An 18452-nucleotide genomic window follows, 5' to 3' on the forward strand; every position below is an offset into this window, starting at 1 on the left:
ACGTAGGAGTGGGAGCGGTTTAATTACTGCCTGGAGAACAAAAGCTCAAAAGAGCTCAAAATACTACTGCTACCCCCCCCCCCCCCCGCCCCCCTTTAGTTTGAGAAATACTGATCATATCTCATATGCACCTATGTTGCTTCACTGGCTACCACTCAAGTGGAAGGTATGCTTCATTCCATTTGGTTAGTCCCTAAGGACCTGCACAGTGCCACACCTAACCACTTATCTGTGCAAAAGGTTGGAGCGCATTTGGGGCAAACCCTATGAGCCGGCAGATAAGTGTATTTATAAAACAGCGCTAAAAAAATGTCATGCTCTAAAACGTAAGTCCATTAAAACCCTCTTTGCCGATCAAATTAGCTCCTCAAACAAATCAGTGAAAGACATTTTTAAGATTGCTCAGGGCTTCATGAAACCGGTAGCTTTGGAAAGTACTATTCCGTCTTCAAAAACTTTGTGAAAATCTAGCCACCTTCTTCATGACAAAAATTCTGGATATTCATTCCTTCTTTCCACTCCCGGGACCATCAGATCCTTCATCTCAGATATTGTCGGTGACTAGTATGTGGGAAGAGTTCCGTCCCTTAGAGTTTCATTCGACGGTGGGGGAGCTTAATAAGATAAAATCAGGCTCTCCTATGGATCCATGCCAGATTTTTCAAACTTCTTGCACCCTGGTTTCTCCTGCTACTGCATGAAATTTGGAATGCATCGCTGACAACAGGGGTCTTTCCCGCTAGTTGGAAAAATGCATTGTCCTGCCGATTTTTAAAAAGGCTAATGCTGATCCTCTGGAGCTTAAACATTTTAGACCAATTTCTCTCTTTCCTGCTCCGGTGAAATCCTAGAAAAGGAAGTACAGAAACAACTTAAGGACTTTCTAGAATTGAACCATCTTCTCCACGACTCCCAATCCGGCTTTAGACCCGGGTATAGTACGGAAACAGCCCTGCTGGAAGTAGCAGAGACTATTCGGGGAACTGTTGGTCAAGGAAGGTGAGCGATGCTGGTGCTGCTGGACTTGTCCTCAGCTTTTGACACCGTGTCGCACAGGATCCTTATAAACAGACTTAAAGATCTTTGGGTGTCAGGGCCTGGTTTCGTTCATTTTTAGAGGGACGTACGCAGCAAGTGGTTCTCCGACCCTATACTTCTACTGCTAGCCCTTTAAAGTACGGGGTTCCACCGGGCTCAGCCTTGAGCCCAACTCTTTTTAATGTGTACCTCACTCCTTTGGCAGCAGTAATTGAGAGTTTGGGGTGAAGGTCGTCTCAAATGCGGACGATACACAATTAGTATTCTCCTTTAAAGATAATAGTGAGACGGCCTTTGTTAATTTCAAGACATGTCTTCTAAATTTTTCCTCATGGATGTCAGAGAATTGTTTGTGATTGAACACAGAAAAGACGGAGGTTCTTTTCTTTAATCAATCCACTACCCCAGGGTCAGAGCTCTGATGGCCAGGTGAGCTAAACCCCCCGCCTCTTCCAGTTATTTAGGACAGAAATTTGGGCTTTAAGTTTGACACACAATTGTCTAGCAAAGTGCAAATTGCCCATGTTTCGGGGCAATGTTTCTGGAAGATGAACGCTCTTCAGAGCTTTCCCCACAATCTTCCCATGGAGTGTAGAAAGACTGTGGTGCATGTATTGGTTACTTCCCAACTAGATTACGCGAACAGTCTGTACATGGGACTTCCAGAGTACTTACTAGGAAGACTGCAGACTGTTTAAAACGCAGCAGCAAGGCTTGTGAGTTATGTCCCAATGCGGCACCACATAACTCCTCACCTAATTAGTCTTCACTGGTTGCCAGTGAAAAGAATAGTAGAGTATAAAGCCCTTACTTTGGCCCATAGAGCAATGAACAACATCGGTCCTCTATATTTGACGCGAAGACTCGTACAGTACAGTAGCAAGAGAGCACTTAGATCTAATGATAGGAACCTTCTGGTCATTCCACGGTTTGCAAAGGCCAGGACCGGAGGTCGTTCCTTTTCGGTTAAAACGGCAAAGTTGTGGAACACCATGCCTGACTATCCAAGGAAGATGCATCCTGAACAGATCTTCAGGAGAGCATTAAAAACACGGCTCTTCACTCATCCGTAACTCTTAATGGGTGTCACATAACTGGATCATCAGCACTACTAGCGCCTCGACATCTCCGTTGGAGGTAGCCATGCGCTCTACAAGCCTCATATTATTATTATTATTATTATTTATATTAGTATCCAAATCTTTACCTTCAGACTGGAGGTTTAAAGCCCGCATTCAGTACCCAGCTGTGTCTGCTCACATCAGGATACTAACCGTTAGGAGAAAGCCTTCTAGACTTTCAAGGCTCCATTCCTTGGAACACTCTGCCTTTCAGTGGCGGCTGGCATAGATTGGGGGTGGTGAAATGGGAGGGGTAGGGAGTAAATAAAAATAAAATTTCACTAACCTCTGCGTCTCTCCTCCGTCATCTCTCTTCGGCTGGAACCAGGAAGCACCCAGGCTTCCCTAAGCCAATCACAATGCTGCAATGCAGCGTTGTGATTGGTCTGAGCACTGTAGTCCGGTGCTCAGGCAGGGAATGGGAGCCTGGGCATGTTCTCCACCCGGGCTGTAACGTGGCCTGGGTGAAGAACATGCAAAGAGCGCATAACTGTTTGTCTGGCCCCAGACGGCAGGCCACACATTCATGCCCACTTAGGAAATGCAAACCACTTCTCCCCCCTGCTCTGAGAGCAGAGCAACCCCACCCCACCCACAAAGCTGCTGCAACAGGAAAAAATTAAATGATAATAAAGTTTTAATCATTTTATTTTTCCTTACACTGCTCAAAAGCAGTGGGGCGACGCTCCTCTGATTTAGTGGAGGAGCCACCACTGTTACTGGTGCCCTTTCCTCATTACAGTACAACAAACCGCAGAAAGAACTGTAAAAACATGAACATCTTTCATCTGTGATATTGCGTATGGCGTAGTACATTGATTTACAGCCTTGTTTGCATTCAAACGTTTCTTGGGGGGGCCTGCTTGGGATGCAAGAGAGGCAGTTGAAGAGGCACTGGTTCAGTGTTGTGCTGTTTAACCTGGGTTTAATTTGGAATAACGTAGTTGAACTCTACATGTTGCATCCCTCTATTATTTGAACTCTACATTGGCATATAAGCTATATTCCGGTGGTGCTGTTACTGTGCAGGAAAAAATTATTTTATTCTGACATTATGTTCTGGGCTCTGTTCACTTTACTGCTGGGTTGCATGGGCCGTATAGTTGTGTGGAGCGATCCTAAGGATGTACAGGGATCTGGTGTGATCACAGCCCATAACATTTTTGTAATTGGTTTTCAAACAGATGCATTTACACCCTAATCAAAGAATACCAACGCATTTTTCAGTTGATAATAATTAACAAACATTGGTAAAGCCAATGGGTCTTACCTGTGTTACAGCTATTAGCTTTGCCAATATTTTATTCTTTTAGTAGCGTTGCTGCTGTTCAGCATGGTTAAAATGTTGTGGTGTTGCAGAGACTGGCATAGAGGAGAGTGGCATAAAGGAAAATGGAGTAGAGTGACATGGAGTGACGTTGAGTACCTGAAGTTTACAGATCAGCGTTTCACTGACGTTTGCCACCAGGGCGTTGCCATCATCTAGTCTACTTATTACGACCGCCTGAACCAAAGTTCTCCGGGCGGAAGTAGGGAGGTAAGAGAAAATTCTGCGCAGTAGGCATAGGTTGTGGTAATATGAGCCAGTGGTGGCCAGAATGTGCTCTCTCATAGTTAAGGCTTGGTCCGGTTTTATCCCAAGATTCTTTATTGCTTGCTAGGGCACAGGAGTGGCACCCAGTTGATGAGGCCACCAGTCATCTGCCCAGATGGAAGAGGCTTTGCTTAACAGCATGATACCGGTCTTATCTGCATTCAGCTGGAGATAGTTTTCATTCATCCAGTCTGAGATCATGGCCCAGCGTAAACATCAGCTGGATGTCTTCCGCTTATGAAATTATATCAAACGCCAAAGCGCTCTGCAATCCCAGCCAAAGGAGCCATGAAGATATTAAACAAGGCGGGTCTCAGACATGAGCCCTGCGGCACACCCTTATCTAAGATTATCTTACGTGAAGAGTAGGGACCCAAGATGACAGTTTGATGTCTGTCAGTCAGAAAATGGTGGAGCCATTTAGTGCCAAGCACTGAATGCCAATTTCTTGTAGCCTTTCCATCAGACTCATATGGAAAATAGTATCCAAGGCTGAAGGGAGGTCTAATAATACAAGTATCACTGGATGTCCTGCATCAACTCCCAAGCGCAGAGAATCAGTCACTGCCATTAGTGCTGTGTCTGTGCCATGGCCTGGGCGGAAGCCAAATTGGGAGCGGTCAAGGATATGATTATGTTCAAGATAAGAACTTAGCTGCTTATTAATAAGACCTTCAAGCTGTTTACCCAAAAGAGGTAATAAAGATATAGGGCAATAGTTACTTGACGATTTTTGGTCTAATGTAGGGTTCTTTTGAATGGGACGTACGCAGGCCGTCTTCCACTCTGCGAAATAGTGCCTTTTTAGAGTGAACAGGTAAAAATCTCTAAGATCCCTGGGGCACAGAGATTGGCCAATAGAGACATTGTTTTCGGTGGGCAGGTATCCAACGGGGAGCCAGACTTCGCTGATACCAAAGAGCTATGAATTTCTTCCACTGTAAAAGGCTCAAAACTATCTAGAGTGTGAGAAGTAGTTGTTGACTGCTTAGCCTTAAAGGTAGAGATCCCTGAATCTTGATGGAGGACAATGTGAAATTTTGATTAAATATGGGAGATTTTATCCTGAATTAAATTGGCCAAAGAATCGCAGAAATTCTGGGATTCAGAAAAAGACTGGGAGCACGTTAGAGGGGTAATAAAGTCATGAATTATAATAAAAAGAGCTATAGAGGAGTTACCTGACCGGTCGATTTGATTGATAATAAAACTACGCCTGGCTGTTTTAATGTTGCGGTGGTAGCAGGACAATGCTTGTTTGTACAAATCCTTATCTTAGGGTCCTTTGCTTTTACTCAAGCGCCGCTCTAGATTGTTGCATTTTGATTTTTCTGGTGAGAACCAGGGAGTTGATGGTCGGTGATGGGTAGAACAGTAGTTTTTCTGAGGGACGGTTACGTCCAATGCTACTGTTAGAGCAGAGTTAAAAGACTCCAACAGCTCCGAGACCTTCTGATTATTTTGTGGCAAGCTCAGATGGAAAGCTTCTTGAAAGGCTTCAACAGTGAGTTTATGCCATGCTCTGTAGGTAGCACCTGACAATCTACTATTCCTAGTTTTAGACAGGGGATGAGAGGACTGAACATCAAAAGGAAATAAATGATGATCGGTCCACGTGAGAGGTAGTGGAGTCTTACAATCCAAACAATCAATGTTGGAGATAGATCAAGGTAAGTACTATTTAAACTTCTAAACATTTAGATATCAATGGATTATTATAAATTGATTCAAGCTAAAACTCATCAAGTGAAACTGAATCTTATCATTCCCGTTTAAATTTTTGGATAGCTTGTGCTTAGCCGCAACTGTGTCTATCAGTAAATAGGCCATTTAATATAATGGGGTTGCCCTGTCTCCCTCAGAACCTGGGTATAAAGTTATACGCTACCATGTGTTCTGTTGGTTAGCACAATTCTTTAAAAAACAGAATTGTGTGTGATGTTGAATTTCCAACGTCTGTTGGCTAGGTTCGAAATACGATCCCATTATCCAACACAATAATGGATGTTACTCTTATTCATCCCCTGTTATCAAATCAAAACAACACGTACAGCACCTTATTGTAAAGAACACAACAACAAAAAACTTGTTTTGATTTGGTATATGTAACGTCATATATCAAGGTAGGACATGTAGCATCAAGCAATGGCATCTACTTTTCGACCCTATGTGTATGTGTTTAATGACTAAGCATCACAGCAGGTCTTCCTCAATACTAAAAAGGATAAAGGAAAGCCTTCAAAATGTGTTCTTCAGGAGAACAAAACAAATCCTCTAAGCCATAATGGGATCCTACCAGAGGATCCACCTGTCTCCAACATCAATAGTTACAAATATTCACAGGGAGCCTGACCAGGGTTCTCTTAAAAAAGCTCATGGCGAAATATATCCATTCAAGATGTCTGAAAATAAAGTATCCTTCCTGTAGATTTAGGATGCAGATCTCACCTTGCCAACACAACTCTTCACTCAGTCGGTAATTACTGAAGAGTGAACATTTGTGTTTTGCAGTCCGCCCTTTCTTCTATTTAGTCCTGAGGAAGGAATACATTGCACCCTCTAGCAGCACAATCCTTCTTGACCGAGGAGCGGCCTCATATGCCAGTCTACACCCAGGTGCAGTCTTGTATGCAAATGGAATGTCATATGCCCAAATGCAGCTCCATATGTCCATTATGCATAAAGTACTGTATTTGCAGCCTCATAGGCCTAAGTATATTTCTCATATGTTTGCAACAGCTCCACGTGCATTGGAGAAGCCAGGCTGCAGACTACACATGCATAATATACTCCCAAACTGATATTATTGCTTGAAACAATCTGTTACCGGATAGTGTTTATGAAAAAACAATTATGCTTGACACTTTGTGGGTGCATTGTTTGTTTAACCACAATTACAGGATATACTGTTTCATAAGAGGAAGATTCTAGGAAAAATAAACCTAATTAGATCTGCCAAGTGCATAGACTGTACCAGACGTTCCCAGTTTTAGAGGTTAGGTACATTTATTTCAAAGTTTTCTTCTAAGGATGACCGCTCGCTGGAGAAGGGATGCACTCTGAGGCGTTTATAGAAAGAGAATGCCCATAGCTGAGGTAGTAATGAGTTCAACTTGGGTCTGTCTGTCAAAAACCTCCCTCAAAAAGTGATGTGAGCTAACACAATTGCTAAAATCGAAATGTGTTTGGACAGGCACAACGAATTTGTCAGCGCTACATCGAGGGAAAACTGGAGAGTAAGTACTTTTTTTTACTGAATTAAAAAAGTCGGCCGATTGGGTAGCCTTTTCCATCAATCAGTTGAATGTCATGTTTCATAATTGTGTTGTCTAATAGGGTTTTCTTGTTTTTCATAGATATAGCCTATTAAAGTACCTGTCGATAGTTCTGGTTTCCCTGGGGATTTTCATCTGTACTCTCATGTCTGCGCATCAGGTGGTAAGAAGAGCTTGATAAAGCCTGCCTTTTGTCTCCCACTGTATCTGCCAGTAGGGCCACTAGCCTGAAGTTCACCCAGAACACCTCACTGCTCCACCACCGCCAAACCACACCCACCTCCATTCCAAATTGAGACAGTTAATCCACTATGCAAACTGCATAGAAAAGGGTTGGCCATTTAAGATTAACTCCCTTCGTGCCCTCAACTCCAACTACCCAACAAACGTGGCCACAATAAACGTCCAGCTCCGGTATCAGCAATCCCTGAATTGTAAGATCTTTATCACCAAACACATCACACATTAATTCTACTGTAGATCATCTCTTTAGATGAAGGGTAACAAAGTGAAGGAAACAGTAAACATGTCTTGGAGCTGTGTGGTATACTGATGATTTGATTCTGTGTTCAGAAATGCCATCCAGTCTCATGCCACAGGAGTTTGTGCCACATTGAAGTGACTCGTTCCTTATAACACAGAGTCAGCAGCTCGTGATGGGAATTTGTGCCACTCTGCTGCAGAGCCTCTTCCCCACCAACCCTTAAACATGTCAGTCGTGTTTACAAAATCTTGTAGATATTTTGATTGGCTATATTGTTCACAAGACCAACTCATGACATCTAGGGAGGATGATAACTCTGATCACTAACACATTCTTTTGGGAGTCCTGTGTTCTTGGGTTGAATCCTGGTTCTTTAAATACACAGTGCTTTAAAGCCTACAAATTAGGTCCACAAATAGTTGACAATTTACTTAAAACAGACAACTCCTCTAGGTGACCGATGGATCTTTCCATACCTTTCATCCACAAGTTATTACCTGTGAAGCTGGGACCGAGGGCATCAGTTCAATTGAGACTTATTCCACTATTTTCTATTTAAGGAGGTTATTTCCTGCACGCGTGGTTTCTCGTTGTTTTGCTGTTTAAAGGCCAAAACACTTGTAGGTCCTCTACCCTTATCATTTGAGTTCAGGCATCTTAAAGCAGTGTCAGCCCTATTTCTTAACTTTTCTGATTTGCCTTGACCTTCTCTTATACTGTCTCATACACTAGTAAATGACAATATGAACACTTTGGACAAACTACCAATTATTCTGTCTTCATTCATCTAGGCTTCCCAGTCGAGTTCCAGCGAGGAGGACGCCCCCTCTGATTTCCTCTGGTGGCTTCTTGGTGGGTACAAAAACAGTAAAATATGTCACATCTCCTTTTAATCTGTTTAAATAATACAGTTTAGAGATGCAACAATGCTAAGTATATGCTTAGGTCAACAATAATATGCTCCTGTTCCCAAAGAATGCTGAAAAGAATACACCTTAACAAAGCAAACTCGCTCAGGAGCGTTTACTCGTTACTTCGTATGTTGGATACTTTAAAGGGTTACCTGCAGGGCAACATTTTGAGTTTTGTTTTTTTGGAGACCATAGCGTGAGATCGGGTGCTGATATACTTTTGGCACAAAGTCCGTAAACTGCACAATGAGCTTGGGGTTGGAAATTCTAAGCCCTGTGGTTTGGAGTCAGCAGTCGAAAAAACTGAAGTAATTCCAGAGACTGACGTTGCTATGGGTGAGTGCCGAACCATGGTAAAGGACAGTTATTTTTATTTATGCATTTATTTATTTTATTTATTTATTAGCAGAGTTTTATATAGCGCTGGCTATACCCGGAGGTATCGGAGCGCTTTACATGAGGATCAGCCGTTACAGATTACAAAAATTACATTGGTGACAGTTAGTTACAAGTATCGGCTTAGGAGAAAAACATGAGATTACACAATAATATAAGTTATTAGCGTGTAGCGCATAGCATAGCCAAGGCACGCGTCTTATGGGGAAGGAAGGTGGGGGAGAGGGGAGGTAAGCAGGGGAGAGGAATGCAGATAGTCAGGTAGACCGGAAGGGGGAAGTAATCTAGGGGTAACAAAGCAGTCGAAGAGAAAGACAGATAAAACCGCGAGGAACCGTGAGAAACCATGTCCGATGTCTGGCTGGGTAGGTGAGAGCCGCGGGGGTGAACCAGAGCCAAACTGCTCTATAGCTGCATAGGACCGCTCCACCGGGCAACGGCCAAGGGCACTCTGGCTCCGCGGTAAGTATAAACAGTTTGCATAAAGTTTGCATGATCGCTAACAAGAATAGTGCCCAGAAGCCTAGGCTTCAAATGTATGTAGTCTGGTTTGGTATTCCATAAGGACTCAGCACTTGGAAAGGTGCATATTTCCTGTTTTGTGAACCTCAGGGATATTTGCAATGCAGGCCCGTGGACTTGGATCAGAAAGGAAATCTTCCGGACCCATCAGCACTCTAGAAGAATGAAATTAGGATGAATCTCCTTCAGCAATTAGACAAAAGGAAAATGGAAACATGACACCACACCAAAGGCACTGTTTTAAGCACTTATTTCTTCAGGGCTCATGAATAGTACTACAATAGTTGTTGATATCGCATTGGACTGACTCGAAAAAACTTTTTCCTGCCTTCAAAAACACAATTTTGTGGTTCCAACCCCCAACCCCCCCCCCCCCCCGGTATTTGTACCTATAGATTACTATGTAAACGTACAATATAGCCAGCACGATGCAGCAGCTTACGTTCATCACTTATTAAGCCAAACTGCAACACTTGGACTTTTAACATGCACACCCCCATCACAGTAAGATATATCACATGACCTCTGAATATAAACACGTAACATGATGTCCTATCATCTAAATAAATATAAACCTTTAAAATAAAAGAGAAAAAGATGTGTTCTATATAGCAACCATATATCAACTACTATGCAGCCGTAAAACAGGTCATTGCAGTGCTTGAAATGGAAAAATAGAAGTGCAGGTACTCTGCAGCAGAGTACCTGTTTGCTTCTGAGAAGTGCTGGTACTCTCCAATTAAAATTATTACGCCACCCTTGAGAAGAGCCGGTCCTCTGCCTCTCCAAATAAAAAAGTGCCGGTACTCCGTACCGGCCCATTTCAAGCACTGGGTCATTGTATGTCCAAGTACAGCTTCACATTCCAAGGTAGTCTTTCGGATACCAAGTACTACCTTGCCTGCCCAGGTATTGCCATCATATACCTAGATGAGGCTTCACATCCGAGAGTACTGCCTGCCTATGCCAAGGGAACCTTTGGCTTTCCCAGAACTGCCACATGTTCCTGGGTCTTATCTTGCATGGGTGCACCCTCATGTTCTCTGGCACAGACTTTGTACATCCAGGATGTCCTGCCCGTCCTCAAGTCCTTCTTCCTTCCTCTTACCGTATGGGACTTGAGGAGGATTCCAGGATCAAAAAATATTGCAACCCCTTTGTCAAGGTGGGCTAGCATGATTACCTCACCACACAGCGTCATCAGTCTGCTTGTCTCCCTTAGAGTATGGAATGACTGGCAGCCATCAGTAGTAGACACATACCTAAAGCATTGCAGCTTATGTCAGATGCACGCGCCATCTTCTTATATATATCACATCGCGGAATGATAAAAAGTTGTAGGTGAGGATAATTCTAATCATGTGTCTCTGCCCAAAGTAATATGGGTCATAAATATCCTACTTGCTTCCTGCTACTGATCGCAGAGATGTTTTCAGAGCTGTTAAGGACAGGGCAAGGCTTGCCTGTTCGTCAGAGTTGCCACCTTGTGCACTTCCTATTTGAGGTCGATGATAAAAGAACACCTTTCAATAGTAAGATGCTTGGCGACGCTCATATTACAATCCTCTAAATATCGAAATATTGCCAGGATAACCCCATTGAAGTATCAAATATTACTGATATATCTCTCTAGTGTTAATGTACATCAGTATATCAGTGGAGCAGGATCTCACTATGGGTTTTTATTGTTCATACAGAGTAGGGGGTAGTTTGGGATTTAAAGAGGCCACTATGAATTTCTAACCTATTATACAGTTTGGTGGGTGGGAAAATCCACTTGAACTACTCATTTTATGACCCCTTAAATCTAAAGCAGTGTCGCTTTTAAGGTTTTCATGACCCTGAAATAAGATTTTATCAGGGCTTAGAGAAAATAATGGCTTTTTCTCACAGAATATTTGGTCAAAACCATAATTTTGACCAATTTGCAAAATGGCATTGTCAGGAATCCTCTTCATTGTAAAAGTCTTCTCTTGTTTGACTGGGGGATTCTAATCTCCTCCTCCTTCTTGGTACCCTCGCAGGAAAACATACAAATGTGTCTTTTTCATTTATGATTACTTTATTTGGTCTTCAATACACAGACAACTTTATTTTGAGATGTTACTAGTAAGTATGGGGGGTGTCTATTCTAAATAGTAGAAGGAATTGTCACCACATTAGGCCTGGGTTTTGCAGGATATGAAAAAGAAGTGGCACCGCCCAAGGATAATGTTGGGGAGCTTTCTGTAAGATATTGTATTTGAGACTTCCAATTGGATGCATTTTTGCTTATGCTGTTGTCTTTCTTTTGCAGGAATTGCTGCATTGACATTTGCACTCTTGATGTCTGCCAGAATGGGAATCTTCCAAGAAACTCTCTACCAGCGTTTTGGAAAACACTCCAGAGAGGCTCTGTTTTACAATGTAAGGTAAACCGTGTAAGAGACAAATAGATGAATCCAATCTAAATAGTGAATCCACATTTTTAGGTCGAGGACCGAAGGCTGGCTTGCCAGCCGGAAGTCTGAGATTTAATGATCTTCAGTAGGGCAGTTTAAACCGCCTCTCTCCTCTGTCTCTACTCCATTGGCTGGCTTCCTAAATGGAGGCCAGCCATTGGAGGAGAGAGGCGTCCCTCGAAAGAAGCTCCATCTCTTTTGGATTCAGGGGCGTGTTGGTTCTGTTCTTTTCACTTTTAAGCCCCGCCCCTTTTGGGGACGGCCAAACACGCCCCCGAATCCGAAATTTGCGAAGCTTTGCGTCGCCATTTCTGCCCGACCGCCTGACGCGACAGACCGTTTCCCTGCCCCTGCTCTCTCCCTCCGTTGTTTAATCCTGCTCTCTCTGCCTCCCTCCCTCCCCGCTCGAGTGGTGACGCATCCCCTTTGCCTGCTCTGTCCCTGCTCTGGCTCAGTGTGCTCGGCTTGGGGTTTGGACCTCTCCCTGCTCTGTCGGGATCTCCGCTCCGAGCGTGCCTCCTCCCCAGAGCCTGGAGAGAAGCCCCATGCAGTGGCTGTCCATGTGAAAACAAGCAAATGAACAAGTGATTAATCACACCCGTACTGGATCCCGGGCCTGCAGCCTAGCCGACCAAGACTTGCCGGAAATATATGGAGCCGAAAGAGAGTGCAAAAGAAAATAAAACTGTGATTGTTAGTTTGACAAACGCAGACCTTGTAGGTGTGTGCTGTGTGCATCAGATCGGATGAGCTTGCTGGAGTAGGGGCCAACAGGCAGGGACACTGATCGGCTGTTTTTTGGGAGGCGGTGATTCTAGGGTGGAGGGACGGGGCAAAGATGCAAGTTACAGAACATCCAGTGTTGTTTTTCTTTTCAGTTCTGATCAGCTGAACTCTTGTACCGTAAGGTGCACCCCGCTGACAGAATAGGCAGATCGCGCACATGAAAACGCCCATTCCGTACTGAAAGACCCACGATTGCCTGTTACAGGCGGGATGCTGCTGCTCCACGAGTGGTGAGACTGCACTCCTTCTGGCGGCCCCTGCTCTCCGCGGCTGCACCCATGCTTCTGGCCGGTCTCTCCGCTTGCGCGTCGGCGCTGCTGGCCCTGCACCTCGTGCTGCGGCTCTTCTTTCCCTACTTCTGGCTGGACCTGGGCTACTTGCTGAAGGTGCTCCGCAGCGGGTTGTGCGTGGAGCTCTACAAGTGCAGAGGTCGTGTGGAGACGGTCCTGGGCCGCTTTCTGGCCGTGGCAGAGAGTGTGCCCAACAAGACGTTCCTGATTTTCGAAGGGCAAAGCCACACCTATCGGCAAGTGGACTGCAGGAGCAGCCGGGTGGCCCAGGTCTTTCTCTGCCATGCATCGTTCAAGAAAGGGGACAAGGTGGCCCTGCTCATGAGCAATGAGTCTGACATTGTGCACGTCTTGCTGGGGCTGGCCAAACTGGGCTGCCAGGTGGCCTTCCTCAATGTAAACGTTCGCTCCAGGTCACTGCTGCATTGTTTCAACAGCTGTGGTGCCTTTGCGCTTGTGGTGGGGGCAGGTACGTATGATGTAACTTCCGTAAGTGACTTCAAAGCGATAAAGCTAGTTAAAGAAATCGGAGGTTTCTTTATACAAAGTAATAGAGATGTTAAGTAACTTTATTGCCATGTGAAACCGTCAGTTAGCCCAGACGCTTTGCCAACGCACTTCACACCCCCCTTCCCTCCGCCCGCAGCTCTCCTTCGTCTCGCACCCCCTTCCCTCCGCCCGCAGCTCTCCTTTGTCCCGCTCTCGCCCCCCCTTCCCTCCACCCCCCCTTCCCTCCGCCCGCAGCTCTCCTTCGTCTGTCTTCGTCCCAACAAAAGCACATCTGTAAACACTGCCTTTCCTCTGTTGCGCCACGTGAAACTAGGCAACAACGACCACTCACCCCCAAATTTTGGGTCAGAGTCTACTTGGTTTTATTGTCCCCTAAAAATGTTCATCTGACCTGTACTTTCCTCTCAGCTAACTGTTTCACATCTCCCCCTTGGCACCTTACTCACCCCCATCCTCACCGGTTCCTCCCGCCCCTCAGCTCTCGCTCACCCTGGCTTCACTCCCTCTCCATGGCTCACTCGACTGATGCAAATCTCTCCGCGCGCGGACCTGTCAAAACAACATCAGGAAAGCACGGCCGAGCTTGGCAGGAACTGGGGCTCACACAGTGTGGGACCCCGGGCCTCGTGCCAACCAACACCAGTCACATGGGTGGGACGGGAGGGGAGCAGGGCAGGAAAGACAAGGGAATCACGGAGCCTGTGCCAGGCACCGTCACACCTCAGGACAGGCAGGCTCGCGTCTCACGCGAGATGCGTGGGAGTTGGTAGGACCGTTGCCGATAGCCGTACCGAGGCGCTCCAGAGGGCTGTGCTTGCTCCCCTGCTCCCTGGCTGTTTGCTCCCCTGCTCCCTGGCTGTGCTTGCTCCTCTGCCCCCTGACTGTGCTTGCTCCCCTGCCCCCTGGCTGTGTTTGCTCCCCTGCCCCCTGGCTGTGTTTGCTCCCCTGCCCCCTGGCTGTGTTTGCTCCCCTGGCAGTGTTTGCTCCCCTGCCCCCTGGCTGTGTTTGCTCCCCTGCCCCCTGGCTGTGTTTGCTCCCTTGCCTGTGTTTGCTCCCCTGCCCCCTGGCTGTGCTTGTTCCCCTGCCCCCTGGCTGTGCTTGTTCCCCTGCCCCCTGGCTGTGCTTGTTCCCCTGCCCCCTGGCTGTGCTTGCTCCCCTGCCCCCTGGCTGTGTTTGCTCCCCTGCCCCCTGGCTGTGTTTGCTCCCTTGCCTGTGTTTGCTCCCCTGCCCCCTGGCTGTGCTTGTTCCCCTGCCCCCTGGCTGTGCTTGTTCCCCTGCCCCCTGGCTGTGCTTGTTCCCCTGCCCCCTGGCTGTGCTTGCTCCCCTGCCCCCTGGCTGTGTTGTTTGCTCCCCTGCCCCTTGGCTGTGTTGTTTGCTCCCCTGCCCCTTGGCTGTGCTGTTTGCTCCCCTGCCCCCTGGCTGTGCTGTTTGCTCCCCTGCCCCCTGGCTGTGCTGTTTGCTCCCCTGCCCCCTGGCTGTGTTTGCTCCCCTGCCCCCTGGCTGTGTTTGCTCCCCTGCCCCCTGGCTGTGCTTGTTCCCCTGCCCCCTGGCTGTGCTTGTTCCCCTGCCCCCTGGCTGTGCTTGTTCCCCTGCCCCCTGGCTGTGCTGTTTGCTCCCCTGCCCCCTGGCTGTGCTGTTTGCTCCCCTGCCCCCTGGCTGTGCTGTTTGCTCCCCTGCCCCCTATCTGTGTTTGCTCCCCTGCCCCCTGGCTGTGTTTGCTCCCCTGCCCCCTGGCTGTGTTTGCTCCCCTGCCCCCTGGCTGTGCTTGTTCCCCTGCCCCCTGGCTGTGCTTGTTCCCCTGCCCCCTGGCTGTGCTTGTTCCCCTGCCCCCTGGCTGTGCTTGCTCCCGTGCCCCCTGGCTGTGCTTGCTCCCCTTCCCCCTGGCTGTGCTTGCTTCCCTGCCCCCTGGCTGTGCTTGCTTCCCTTCCCCTGGCTGTGCTTGCTCTCCTGTGTGTGTATGTGGCTCTGGGTGTGTGTATGTGGCTCTGGGTGTGTGTGTGTGGCTCTGGGTGTGTGTGTGTGGCTCTGGGTGTGTGTGTGTGGCTCTGGGTGTGTGTGTGTGGCTCTGGGTGTGTGTGTGTGGCTCTGGGTGTGTGTGTGTGGCTCTGTGTGTGTGTGTGTGGCTCTGGGTGTGTGTGTGTGGCTCTGGGTGTGTGTGGGGCTCTGGGTGTGTGTGTGGGGGGGGCTCGGTGTGTGTGTGGGTGGGGGGGCTCTGGGTGTGTGTTTGAGTTGCTTTGGTTGTGTGTGTGTGTGTGTGTGTGTGGCTCTGGGTGGGTGTGTATGTGGCTCTGGGTGGGTGGGTGTGTGTGTCTCTGGGTGGGTGTGTGTGTCTCTGGGTGGGTGTGTGTGTGTGTCTCTGGGTGGGTGTGTGTGTGTGTGTGGCTCTGGGCGTGTGTGTGTGTGGCTCTGGGTGTGTGTGTGCATGGCTCTGGGTGTGTGTGTGCGTGGCTCTGGGTGTGTGTGTGCGTGGCTCTGGGTGTGTGTGTGTGTGTGGCTCTTGGTGTGTGTGTGGCTCTGTGTGTGTGGGTGTTGTGTGTGTGTGTGGCTCTGTGTGTGTGGCTCTGTGTGTGTGTGGCTCTGGGTGTGTGTGGCTCTGGGTGTGTGTTTGTGTGTGGCTCTGGGTGGGTGTGTGTGTGTGTGTGTGTGTGTGTGGCTCTGGGTGGGTGTGTATGTGGCTCTGGGGGTGTGTGTGGCTCTGGGTGTGTGTGTGGCTCTGGGTGTGTGTGGGGCTCTGGGTGTGTGTGTGTGGGGGGCTCGGTGTGTGTGTGTGGGGGGGGCTCTGGGTGTGTGTTTGAGTTGCTTTGGGTGTGTGTGTGTGTGTGTGTGTGTGTGGCTCTGGGTGGGTGTGTATGTGGCTCTGGGTGTGTGTGTGTGTGTCTCTGGGTGTGTGTGTGTGTGTGTGGCTCTGGGTGGGTGTGTGCGTGGCTCTGGGTGGGTGTGTGCGTGGCTCTGGGCGTGTGTGTGCGTGGCTCTGGGTGTGTGTGTGTGGCTCTGTGTGTGTGGGTGTTGTGTGTGTGTGGCTCTGTGTGTGTGGGTGTTGTGTGTGTGGGTGTTGTGTGTGTGTGTGTGGCTCTGGGTGTGTGTAGCTCTGGGTGTGTGTGTGTGTGTGGCTCTGTGTGTGTGTGTGTGTGTGGCTCTGGGCGTGTGTGTGCGTGGCTCTGGGTGTGTGTGTGTGGCTCTGTGTGTGTGGGTGTTGTGTGTGTGTGGCTCTGTGTGTGTGGGTGTTGTGTGTGTGGGTGTTGTGTGTGTGTGTGGCTCTGGGTGTGTGTAGCTCTGGGTGTGTGTTTGTGTGTGGCTCTGTGTGTGTGTGTGTGTGTGGCTCTGGGTGTGTGTGTGGCTCTGGGTGTGTGTGTGTGGCTCTGGGTGTGTGTGTGGGGCTCTGTGTGTGTGTGTGGGGCTCTGTGTGCTTGGCTCTGTATGTGTGTGGGTGGCTTTGTGTGTGTGGCTCTGTGTGGGTGTAAATGCAATAGGTCATGCATTTGCGAGCTATTAAGCTATTGGCATTGTAAATGGCAATGCCATCTATTTAACGATTAAGCTATTGGCAATGTAAATGATTATGCCATTTATTTATGATTTAAAAAAAAAAAGTCATGAGCAATGCCAATAGCTCTACCTTTAATAATGCCGAGACCATTGCATTGTAAATGCTTGTTTGATGTTGTACGGGGGTGTAGGGTGGCTGTCCACATATTTAAATGGGTAGATGGTAGCAATTTAAACATGCTCCCAGTCTTCTTCTCGATTCAAATGAAAAAAATTACGAAGCAACTTTCATTTTTGAGACTGCACATGTGGTTACAAAAATAAGACGCAGAATATATTGGGTGACTTAATGTAATCTGTTTGGAGACTATTGTCAGTTGGGCATTTCCATTCTCTCTCGAGATGTTCTGATCATATCATTGTATGCTCTTACCGACCAAAATGTATAACTGGCTCATCCCTCTGGCTAATATTTTTGAGTTTTAGCAGCTTTGCTTTTTTCCGCCACTGCTAGAGATCAATGACCAAAACCATTTTGCTAGTGGGGTTTGCGCTGCCCAAAATGGCGACCTAGATTAGTCTTGCCTGTGGCCCGGAGAGTCACAGGCAAGAATGGGGAAAAGGTTTCGTATAAGATAGTCATGCTCTCACCATCTACCTTAGGCCCTCTTCAGAAGACACGAGGTCTTGTGTAGTTAGATAAAGATAGCATTTCGAATGAGCAATCAGCACAGAGGCAAACCTTAATGGGCAGTATAATGCTCCAATTCAGACTGCCTTGCAGTTCTGTAGGAGGCTGCTCTACTGTTGGATGACAATCGGCACCAATCATTCATCTGGTGTCTTCTGATGAGGGCCTAATGTGGATGCTTCTCACCCTTGAAGGGATTCAGAAGGAAGGATATTGTCGCCCCCAATAATTTTATCTCAGATATTCATCGATCAAGAATAATCATTCTTTCTTCTCCTTAGTGGTCTCCCTTACAGATCGGGCCTCCGCTACTTCAGCCAACCGGAGGACATTTTTAGTCCCGATGAGACCCTTTCATTCTTCAAAGGGTCGAAACTCCGTCCACATATGTACAAATACAGACCGGTTCTCATAATTGTTATACAATGATTAATTTGCTGTGTCTTTAATTTTACTGAATATAAAACTGCTGTCTTGATATGAAGCAACCAATATACCATGTATGTTCACATTGTACTTCACTTTCTCATCTTCAAATTCAGTTTTGGTTTCTTTTCACCTGGGGTATACTCACTCTTCCTTTCTCCTTTGAGAAGCACTCGACATTTGTTTTTCTACATACATTTTGTCTAATAAACTCTGTTGACTGAACTGCAGTTGTTCATAAATACTGGCTGTGCTGGAAACGTTCTCAAAATTCCTTAGTCTAGATTACTGTTGATTGAATCACACATGTTGTTATAAAGATTAATTCTACACAGAAACATCTGTGAAGAAAACATTTTTTGAGAATGAGTTCCATGTGAACACTTGTTCCAAGGATAACTTGATACCCCTGTTCACATGGTCATATGGGGTGCTTTTGTTCTTGTTTAAATGTACAATGGCTATGAAGGCCAGGCCTTGT

At 47.0% G+C, this 18452-nt stretch overlaps 1 protein-coding gene across 1 annotated transcript in view; it reads left to right on the plus strand.

Annotated features, from left to right (window-relative positions):
* SLC35B4 (solute carrier family 35 member B4) overlaps positions 1-18452 on the plus strand; it is a 106570-nt gene that overhangs the window by 78458 nt on the left and 9660 nt on the right. The window contains exons 5-7 of the mRNA XM_086918918.1: positions 7110-7191; positions 8304-8364; positions 11638-11747. Coding sequence (XP_086775044.1) covers positions 7110-7191; positions 8304-8364; positions 11638-11747 — 253 coding nt within the window. The remainder of the gene's footprint in view (positions 1-7109; positions 7192-8303; positions 8365-11637; positions 11748-18452) is intronic.

The sequence above is a fragment of the Lissotriton vulgaris genome, chromosome 1_1, assembly GCF_964263255.1.
Source record: "Lissotriton vulgaris chromosome 1_1, aLisVul1.2, whole genome shotgun sequence".
Lineage (NCBI taxonomy): Eukaryota > Metazoa > Chordata > Amphibia > Caudata > Salamandridae > Lissotriton > Lissotriton vulgaris.